The sequence below is a fragment of the Suricata suricatta genome, chromosome 4, assembly GCF_006229205.1.
Source record: "Suricata suricatta isolate VVHF042 chromosome 4, meerkat_22Aug2017_6uvM2_HiC, whole genome shotgun sequence".
Lineage (NCBI taxonomy): Eukaryota > Metazoa > Chordata > Mammalia > Carnivora > Herpestidae > Suricata > Suricata suricatta.
This window is the reverse complement of record NC_043703.1, coordinates 2,110,448-2,121,532: the sequence shown is the minus strand read 5'-3', so window position 1 is coordinate 2,121,532 and position 11,085 is coordinate 2,110,448. Positions and strand designations below refer to the sequence as shown.

At 47.8% G+C, this 11,085-nt stretch overlaps 1 protein-coding gene across 2 annotated transcripts in view; it reads right to left on the bottom strand.

Annotated features, from left to right (window-relative positions):
- Positions 1-4,054: 4,054 nt before the first annotated feature.
- ANKRD10 (ankyrin repeat domain 10) overlaps positions 4,055-11,085 on the bottom strand; it is a 31,699-nt gene continuing 24,668 nt past the window's right edge. The window contains exons 5-6 of one of the 2 annotated variants that reach the window (XM_029936439.1): positions 8,897-8,992; positions 4,055-5,554 (exon numbers count right to left, since the gene is read on the bottom strand). In XM_029936439.1, coding sequence (XP_029792299.1) covers positions 5,112-5,554; positions 8,897-8,992 — 539 coding nt within the window. In that variant the 3' untranslated portion in view covers positions 4,055-5,111. The remainder of the gene's footprint in view (positions 5,555-8,896; positions 8,993-11,085) is intronic. The other variant, XM_029936440.1, reaches the window with a different exon arrangement.

Genomic DNA, 11,085 nt, shown 5'->3' with positions numbered 1-11,085 from the left:
CAGGTCATGATCTCATGGTTCTTGAGTTCGAGCCCCACATCAGGCCTGTGCTGACAGCTCGGAGCCTGGAGCCTGTGTCTCTGTCTGTGTCTGTGTCTCTCTCTGCCCCTTCCCCAACTCACGCCTTGGCTCTGTCTCTCAAAAACAAGTAAAAATGCTTAAAAAAAAATTTTTTTATAATATTCTCCAAATAGCTAATATATGATGTTATAAAATCGTGTATGGATTAGTGATCCATTTAGTGGGCAAGATAAACAGACCGAATGTAACTGAGTATAAGAAACTCATTGAGGGGCTTGGTGGTTCGGTCCGTGAGCATCCCACTGTGGCTCAGGTCATGATCTCACAGTTCATGAGTTCAAGACACACATTGGGCTCTGTGCTGACAGCTCAGGGCCTGGAGCTTGCTTAAGATTTTGTGCCTGCCTCTCTCTCTCTTTCTCTGTGCCTCCCTGACTCACACCCTGTCTCTCAAAAATAAATGTAAATTTTTTTTAAATGACATTCATTGATATGGTCTGATTCAACACTGCAACTGACCTTTAAGAAACCCCCACTGTTGAATTTTGGTGGTGTATCAAATACCCAAAATTAACTGCAAAGGCTATTAAAATATCCATCCCTTTCTCAATTACCTGTATGAGGCCAGATTTTCTTCACATACTTCAAAACATTCATTTAAACCTTTCTCTTCGAAATGTTTTATAGTTTTCAGTGTTGGGTTTTGAACATCTTTTTCTTTTGTTCAACTTAAATACAACTAACATCCAGTGTTATGTCCAATATGATTCAACAATTCTATACATTCCTCGGTGCTCAGCAAGGTAAGTGCGCTCCTAATTCTGTCTCATCCATCCCCCCATCACTCTGCTAACCACCAGTTTGTTCTCTGTGGTCGTCTAGTTTTGGTTTGTCTCTCTTGTTTGCTCATTTGTTTTGTTCCTTAAATTCTACATATGAATGAGATCATATGGGATTTGTCTTTCTCTAACTTATTTCACCCAGCATTATACCCGCTAGGTCCATGCGTGTTGTTACAAATGGCAAGATTTCATTCTTTTTATGACTGAACAATATTCCATGGTCTGTATACACCACCTCTTCTTTATCCTTCATCTATTGATGGACACCTGGACTGCTCCCGTATCTTGGCCGTCGCAAATAATGCTGCAGGAAACTTAGGGGTGCATGTATCCTTTTGAATTTGTGTTTTCATTTTCTTTGGGTAAATACTCAGTAGTGGAATTACTGGGCCACATGGGAATTCTATTTTTCATTTTTGAGGGACCTTCCGAGTATTGTCATAGTGGCCGCACCAATTTGCATTCCAACCAAGAAGTACACCACGGTTTGTTTTTTTTCCATGTCCTCGCCAACACTTGTTTCTTGTGTTTATTTTAGCCATTCCGACAGGTGTGAGGTGATATCTCATTGTGGTGTGGATTTGTGTTTCTCTGATGATGAAGGACACTGAACATCTTTTCATGTGTCTGTTGGCCATATCTGTAGGTCTATTCAGATGCTGTTATTTTTTTTTTTAACCTAAAGTTTATTTGAGAGAGAGAGAGCACATAAGTAGGGAAAGAGAAGAGAGAGAATGAGAGAGAATTCCAAGCAGGCTCTGCACTGTCGGCATGGAACCTAATGCGGGGCTCAAATTCATGAACTGTGAGATCACGATCTAAGGGGAAATCAAGAGTTGACGCTTACCTGACTGAGCCCCTCAGGTGCCCCTCCTCTGTCCATTTTTAATGGATTGTTTCGGTTTTGTTTTTTTGGTTCTTTTTTTTTCTTTTTGCTTTTGGTGTTGAGTTGCATCAGTTCTTTATGTATTTTGGATATTAACCCCTTACCAAATGTATCAGTTGCAAACACCTTCTCCCATTCAGCTATCTTTTTGTTTCATGGTGGCTAATCCTTTGCTGTGATAAAGCTTTTTATTTTGGTGAAGTCCTAATAGTTTTTTTTTTTTAATTTTTAATGTTTTTTAATTTATTTTTGAGAGACAGACAGAGACAGTGCGAGCAGAGGAGGGTCAGACAGAGAGGGAGACACAGAGTCTGAAGCAGGCTCCAGGCTCTGAACTGTCAGCACAGAGCCTGACGTGGGGCTCAAACCCACGAACCGCGAGATCATGACCTGAGCCGAAGCCGGATGCTCAACCGACTGAGCCGCCCAGGCGCCCCGAAGTCCTAATAGTCTAATTTTGCTTTTATTTCCGTCAGAGAAGACGTATATAGAAAAATGTCTCCATGGCCCATGTCAAAGAAATGGCTGCCTTTGTTTTCTTCTAAGACTTTTATGGCCTTGGGTCTCACATTTAGGTTGTTCACCCGTTTTGAATTTATTTTTGTATGTGGTGTGAGAAGGTGGTCTGTTTTCATTCTTTTGCACGTAGCTGTGCAGTTTTCCCAACACCAGTGTTTGAAGGGACTCTTCCCCATCAAACATTCTTGCCTCGTTTGCTGTAGATTCGTGACCGTAGGAGCACAGGTTTCCTTGTGGGTTCATCTGGGTCTATTTTTGTGCTAGAACGTACTGTTTTGATTATTACGGTTCCGTAATAGAACTCGAAGTCCAGAATTGTGATGCCTCCAGTTTGGTATTTCAAGATGGCTTTGGCTATTTGAAGCCTTTTCGGCTTCCATACAACTTTTAGTATTGAATTTGTTCTAGCTCTAGTGAAAAATGCTGGTGGTATGTTGACAGGGATCACATTAAGTCTGTAGGCTGCTTTGGGTGGTGCAGACATTTTACAAGGGTTGCTCTTCCAATCCATGAGCATATGATGACTTCCCATCGGTTTGTGTCTCCTTCAGTTACTTTCATCAGGATTTCAGTTTTTAGAGTATAAAGCCTCCACCTCCTTGGTTAAGTGTTATCCCTAGGTATTTTATTATATTTGGTGCAATTATAAATGGAATTATCTTAATTTTTTTTTCCTACTTCATTAGTGTATACAAATGCAACAGATTTCTGCATATTAATTTTATATTCTGCAACTTTATTGAATTCATTCATCAGTTCTAGTTCTTTGGTGGAGTCTTTAGCTTTCTCAACATATATCATGTCCTCTGCAAATAGATTTTCTTCCTATAGTTCAACCAAAATATTCACTTAAATCCTTTTCTTTTTCCTCTGAAATGTTTTATAGTTTTCAGATAGAGGTCTTGAATACCTTTTAAGATATATTCCTAGGTATTTCATGGTTTTGGTGTTACTGTAAATGGACTTTTTAATTTTTAATTTTCTAATTGTCACTGGTATTTAAGTATACAAGCACCTAACAAAGTCTTCAGACCAAAAAAGTTAGGAACCAGTTAACTATTATAATAGGTTAGGATGTACTTAATTTTGGTGAGATATGCAGAGCAAAATTTAAGCTTATTCTTGGTGGATGTTAAATGACGTCCATATATTTTTAAAGTACAAGATCATTCTTCGTCGTCTTGAAGTCCTAATTACAAAAAGAATCCCCAAACACACACAAAGTAGACAGAACAATGAACGTTTACATACCCAGCGTCAATATCCGCTCACGTCGTCTTGTTTGAGCTCTGACTCCACTCACTTTACCATTCCGGTTTCACTTTTTTAATATTTTAATTTTATTTTGAGAGAGAGAGAGAGAGAGAGAACAAGTAGAGCAGGGGAAGAGAGCGGGAGACAGAATCTGAAGCAGGCTCCAGGCTCTGAGCTGTCAGCACAGAGTCCGACACAGGGCTCGAACTCACAGAGCCTGAGATCATGACCTGAGCCCCGCAGGCGCCCCTCGGTTGTTGTCTTTTACGAAAATCAGCAGGCAGGAGCAAGACTGTTAGCTGATGGCAACTTATACCCCTAAGAGCCATCTAGTGAGACCAAGTGTCCCGACCACTAGAGTACGTACGTTAACAAATCAACAGTGGTAAGAAACAACTAAGTGGGCAGGACCAGGGGAGTAAAGTAGAATGTTACAGGCAAACTAAAAGGCAATGCTACCCCTGAATCTCCCTTCCCGTTCCCTGCGCGGACACCCTCACGCCCTGGGAAGAAAACACACCTCAGGAACAACTTGAGTGTGAGAGTTTTTTATTCAATGTGTAAAGGACGGTTTAAAAACATGTTAGTAACACTCTTAGAACATGGGTTTGTTCATCTGACGTTTTCTCTATCTTCACCAGTTTTCATTACAAAAATCAGAAAAGTAAAAACTCATTACAATATTTGCACAGTGTGACCACTAGTTGCCTCAACAAAAGCTAATTTCTATAAAACCATGAACTTGGTGCAGTCTTATTAAGAGAAATCCCAAACCCTCCCAGTTGGCTGGATATACAGAGTGGTATACATCTTAAAGCAGAAAACCCCAAAAACCAAAAATGAAAAAAATATATAAGTCAAAAAGTCAGTTAAACATTCTGACCTGGCAGTTCCTACAAAGAGTAATTTCCACTACATAGAAAGGGAACCGTTATCCGTGGTACGAAGTATAGAGACAAAGCAGGAAATGTGGAGTCATGTCACAGGTCGGCCGCGCGCTGCGCGTGCTTTCAGTGGAACCCAGGGCAGTGAGCTGCGGCTTTAAAGAGGGGGCGCTCACACCCCCAAACCATGATGCGCCTCTAAGCAAGGCCTCCCCACACAGCAAGTTGCAAAGTTTCCATGAAAACACTTTGAAAAAGACAAATGTTCTTTTCTTCAAGAAGTCTTTATAAGGCTGCACTTTGCATAGGGAAAGAGCTGTCTGCTGTCATAAATTCTCCAGGAAAGAGCAAAAGGAAGCTTTTCAAAAGGACTGTGTGCAGGAGCTAAATCACCAGGCACCTCATTTCCTGGCCCCCCATTTACATCGACCAGAGAGAGTTTAATTCGACTGAAGGAATAATGGCAATTGATGGCAAATGACGCGAGGCGGGAGAAACCTTAAACTCCAGGACAGGCCCCCCCGCCGCCCGTGGCGGCAGCAGCTGTGCACGTAAGCCCTACGCGTCAGGCCAGAGGGACTCGGAGGAACTTCTCAAATTAAAGCTGGTTTTTTTTCAGAAAGCTGAAGTATAAAAAGAAAGAGCCCACGCCGCGGCATTCTCTCAGTCGACGCTCCACGAGCAGCGGCGGGCTGCCGGGGGCCTCTACGAGCCGTGGTACAGGTGCATGGCCCCCAGGGCGCCGCCGCCCGGCCGCTCCCCCGCCTTCGCGGGGCCGGGGATGCTCTCGGCGGTGTCCCCGAAGCCGTGGTAGTGGCCGTACTGCAGGGTCTCCTCGACGTCCTCCGCCCAGGCGGGCCGGCTAGCCACGCAGCTGCTGGGGCTCCCGTTCAGGTGCAGCGAGCCGCACATGTCCGCGCTCGCGGCCTTTCCGGGCTCCTCAGTCCCGTTGACACAAGCGGGACCCTGGCTGCTGGGAAAAGGCCGCCCTGGAGCTAATCCATCGCTAATCCCATTAGGTCCTGCCAAGCACGGGCCATTCCTGCTCTCCATCCCACCGAGCTGCGTCGCAGAGGGGAAGTCCAAGTGTCCATTGATGGCACAGCCGTTTGTCACTGTATTCGACACGGAGCTACTGTTTTTCACATCTGCATCAAGAAATACACCTGTCACCAAAATTCAGAACCGGGGGTGGGGGGGGGAGTGTAAAAATGTTTCACTGCTGCTACAATTTTAAAGGGATTATTTAGCTTTTGTTTTTTCTCTTAAACGGGTTCCTTGTGCCGAAGGAGAAAACTGTGCACTGGCAGATTTAAAAACAGAACACAACAGTGCCACCTGCCTGGCACGACAGGAAGCATTTATGAATCGCGGCAGCACCGAGCAGCTGAACTTAAAACTTAAGCTGACAAACAACATGGCAGGAGAACTACCAGTGGCCTGACAAGCTGTCAAAACCCTGCTCTCGTTTTAAGACTGCTTTCAAGAAGAAGTTCTAAAAGTCACCCACGAGGGACGCCTGGGGGGCTCAGTCAGCTGAGCATCCAACTTCGGCTCAGGTCATGGTCTCACGGTTCATGGGTTCGAGCCCCGCGTCGGACTCTGTGCTGACAGCTAGCTCAGAGCCTGGAGCTGCTTCGAATTCTGTGTCTCCCTCTCTCTCTGCCCCTCCCCTGCTTGTGTGCTGTCTCTCAAAAATAAATAAAACGTAAAAAGAAAATTAAAAAAAATAAAAATAAAAATCACCAGTGAAAAACGTCCAGCAGAACTAAACGTAGGGTTTCCACAGAGTGAAAACAAAACCCCAAACCTCTGGGGCTCTAGAGGAGGAAGAGCAGGTCCACGAAGCTGGGGCCAGGGCAGCTCCCAGGACCCGGCGAGACAGCGGCACCGGCCCCGCGGAGGCCGCCCGCCTCTCAGGCCAGGGCGGCGGGCGCAGGTCAGGTCTTAGCGCCGCTCGCATCCACGTGGCCCCTCTGGGAGACGCCGCACGGTGGCACCGGGAGAACCGGGCGCTGAGCGCTCTCCAGCGGGTGTCCGGCCCGGGGCCAGCAGCGTATCGGCACGTGGCACCGACTGGCAGGCTGCTGAGGGCAGCAGCACAGGGGCAGTGGGGGTCACGGCTTCACCTGATCCGACTACTTTAAAAAACCACTTACGGTGGAAAAACGTTTAACCTGCACACACAGACATCCACTAAGAGGACGGGGTCTTATGGGGGTGGGGTGGGAACGAGTGCGGCACGACACGCGCGCGCCCAGGGAAGCGCCGGTACAAGGTGCTTTCGGTTCGATGAGGCTCGAGGTCACCGTTCGTGCCCGCGAGGACCCCCACGGTCAGGTCCCGCTTGGCACACTGCACTCAGTGGTGTGCGCTGTCACAGAACGGCACTAGAGAACGAGCAGCGGGGACACGCTCCGGCCCGCACGTGGCCACAGGCTTCTGCGGGATCCACAAATCGCCCCAGCACCACCATCACCAAATCATGGCTCATTCAGTGAACAAAAACACCTTCCAAACATTCCATTAACCATCCATTTTTCTGGCAATTTAAGTGATAATCATAGTTTAGTAACTGCCATAAATTCTTCAGAGGGTAAGGGATTTTTTTTTTTCAAATTAAATGGCAGCTTCTATGTTTAGTAACACTCAAGGCCAGAGAATCTCAAGAACCTAACATGAGGCAGAGCAAAAAGAAACGAAACAAGCTATTCCCAGAGAAACGTGTATCAACCTTGACGGTTATTAGGACAAATAAGCACGCACTTTTCACAGAGGTGCACCGTCCGTTTCCAGGGCACTGGGTCTGAAAAGGTAAATGAGCACGACCCTGGAAATCCAAGTTACCCAGACTGTCTCCATGTAGCGTTCACTGTGTGTGTGTGTGTGTGTGCGCGCGCGTGTGTGCACGTGTGTGCATGTGCACATGTGTGTTTCCCTTCGGTCCCCAGTTGGTGTAAATTAGCTCCATTATGCAATCTCAAAATCAAGGCTAGTTGATAACTTCATGTTGTCACAGAAAATCTAATAAAACTTGGCATGAAAATTAGCAGACGCCCCGGAGACTGGCTGAGCCGTGACCCTGCGTGGCCGGACGGCGTCCCGCGGGCTGTCCTCACTTTGTTCCAGGTGCCCCTCGGGGCCCACATGCCCGCTCCCCATGTGCCCCCCTGCCGGGGGATCCCTGGCAGCCTAGAACACTGTGCGCGTGCGGGCGGACAGTGCTGGAGCGGGATGATGGGAGACGTGACCTCTGTCCCACGGACGAGCGGGGCTCGAAACTTATGTCCAGGCTCGGTGTTAAATCCAGCCCAAGAACCCAGGGAATTAGTGCTTGCAGCTTAAAGAGTGATGACTTCTGCCTTTCAAAAAGCATGTAGCAGTGCTGTTTATTTTTCATTTTTTTGAAAAGCTCTTGAGTTTTGTTATTTGTCTTTAGCCAAGGTCTTTAAATGTATTATCCCATCAAAGTTTCCCTCAGAAAATCTACTCATTTAATTCTTTGGCAAAAAGGCAATTCCACCGGTAACAACCTTGTAGCTTCTAGAAAGATATGCACGCTTCCCTTTCATCTTAGCAAACAAATGATTTCTTCATGGACGTCTGGGAGACAGTACACATCACCTCCTTCCCCACTGAAGAATTTAGCACAGAGATATAATAATAAATCCTTAAAAACAAATGAACCAGTATCTATTTCTAAATACGCAACTCGGTAGGAGAACAGCTAAAATGTTTTCAGGGTCACCTGAAGAATAATAGGGCAAAGAGTTACCTCAAAGGACGAATCTTTAGAGATTCTAAATGTTAAAAAGAAATGGAGCCTTCGACCTTCAAAAGCTGAAAATGACCATCAGTGTTGGGCTGTAGTAGCACTTTGGGCACGCCAAACGCGCTCCGCGAGGCGTGGTGTTGAGCGGCGCCCCAGAACCCGCGGGCCCAGGCGCAGCGGGCGGGAGCGTCCACACTGGCGTGGCCGGGCACGAGTCAGAACCCCGCGCCGGCGCGAGCTCCGCGTCGGCGCCAAGTCCTGCTCGCTCTTCGCCGCCCCGGAGTTCCTAGCAACGGAGGCTCGTCGGTGCGATCACCCAGAGGTCACAGGTCAGGGAGGGAAGCATGCAAAAGCCATGAAGAGTAACCAAGGCACGAGAAGCGGAAGTTTCACATCGAAATACGAAGGTCGCACTCACATGTTTCATATCTACACAGCGCACACCGCACTCACACCCTTGTTACCTACAGCCTCGCCCAAGATAATGCACACGGCAGTAGAACATTCTGTAAAATGCTGGACGACAGAGTGCAGACATCGTGAGGGAAACCGTGTTAGAAATAGTATGCATACTGGTTCTTGCAACGACAAGGGGTCTGCATTGCCGAAACAGTATATATTTCTATTTCTTTTGGTCCAACAGAGCCACCCTCCTGCTGCACGGGGTCTCCGACCAGGGGGCTGTCGCCGCGGCTAACAGGAAACGGCCCGCCCCCACCTGCTACGGCAGCACACTCTCTGTCGACGAGCATTCTGTCCGCGTCGTCTTCCGTCTCGCCGTTGTCCAGCGGCACGGCACAGCCCGAGCTCTGAGCTGCACAGAACACAAAGGCGATGTTAGATCCCCGGGCCCACGAGCCTTCAAGACAACCGCCTGTCAACCCTGTCGTCCCAAGGGCATTAACTAGCTGCTGTGAACCTGTCAAGCAACTCGGTGATCTACAGGCTGCGCGTGAACCGAGCACACTCCCAGGAGACCCACTGTTCCAGCCTAACCACCACTGCCTCCGTGTCGACGAGAGGTCATGCCACGCACACTCGAGGGTGCAGCTTTCCCGTAAGGGGGTCACCTGCACTAATAAAGCAGCTGCAGAACCAGAGACGCTCCTATACAGCTTTTGAAGGTCAGCATACTCCATTAGGTCCCCAAACGTTTTCAGTTGTTTTTCATAAACACTAAGATAATTGTTGAATAGCATAAACCATTACAACCATCCTCAAACTGCAAAAGAAATCACTAATTTCAGTAGCAGAAAGTAAGGTAAAAGCCAAGACTCAATAATGCCCTGGGGAGGCACAGTCTTGCGTACCAACACATGATAAAATTGGAAACAAACCTTCGAAGTCTTAGTTCCAAGATATTTTGGAGCGGAAGTCACAAATGCACTTTCCGCAGAAAATGATGGTTCTGTCTGGGAGAAAAACCAGCATGCTGGCTTAATCGTGTTTCCTCCAGGCCTCGCCTCTGGGCACTTTCCCTAGGAACCCCTTCAGCGGAGGCAGCCCACGGTCACTGGACATTTGGCTTTCTAGTCTTCATGGGCACGTGCTGTTACAAACATGGACCCCAAAGTCACTTTTGCGTCTTGCTTTTTTATTTATTTACCATGGCATGAACACATCTCATCAACTAAGATGAAAAGAATCCTTTAAAGTCTAATATAATCCAACATATGGCTGTATTATAGTTCACCGAACACCAAATCCCCACGGCCGCCTGACTTGGCTTGTTTTCTTTCCTCACATGAACACCATAATCAACATCCTTATAGACACAGCTTTGTGTCCATTCCTGGTTCTCTGGTCAGAGAAATACTGAGAATTATTGAGTCAAAGGATACATAGCAAATCATAACTTTCAGAGCTAAGGATTTCTTTCTAATACACATTTACCAGACATGAACTCTGCAGCTCTCATTACTTCTAATTCTTGAGGCACAGGAGCCATTATCAATAAACATAAAAGGAAATGAGCATCAGGGCACCTAGGTGGCTCAGTTGGTTAAGCATCTGACTTTGACTCAGGTCACGGTCTCATGGTTCATGAGTTCGAGCCCCATGTTGGACTCTGTGCGGACAGCTCAGGGTCTGGAGCCTGCTTCCAATTCTGTGTCTCCCTCTCTCTCTGCCCCTCCCCCACTCACCTGGTCTCTCAAAAATGAATATTAAAGAAAAAAAAAAAAGGAAGGAAGGAGCATCAAAGCGCCTGGGTTGCCCAGTCAGTTAAGCATCCAATTTCAGCTCAGGTCATGATCTTGCAGTCTGTGGGTTGGAGCCCCGTGTCGGACTCTGTGCGGACAGCTCAGAGCCTGGAGCTGCTTGGGATTCTCTGCCCCCTCTCTTCTACTCCCCTGTTCACACTCTCTCAAAAATGAATAGACATTAAAAACAAAGAAGGAATGAGCATGTCACATCTAGACTCTTACTAACCCTGACCCAAACTGGGGAGACCAAAGCGAACAGCGCGTGGTCTTGGTGAAAGAGAGGCTCGCATCCTGGATGGGGAGCACGTGGGGAAAACAGCGCCAACACTGTGATTCGCGTGCCTGGCCTAACACCGAGGTGTGATCAGGCACGGGGCAAGAGCACCCACAACAGAGGTGCCTGCAGACCAGAGCCCTTGGCCCGTGGGCTCCAGTCGCTCTGACTCAGAGCTTCCTGTCCTCCCCGACAGGCCCGCGGCAGTGGCAGGCCAGGCTCTGTCTTCACTGTGGAACGAGGCATGTTCACGAAACGGGGCAGGGCGGGCGGCCTGGGCGCCAGCGGACCTAGTGCTCATGGCCTTCAGGGAGAGCCCTGCCAGTCACTCGGGGACAAGGAGCCTGCGGTCGGCGGACTCTGCCCCCCACCCCCCCACCCCCTGCTGAGAGAAGCCAGGCAGGCAGTCAGGTGGTTCACCGCGGGGCC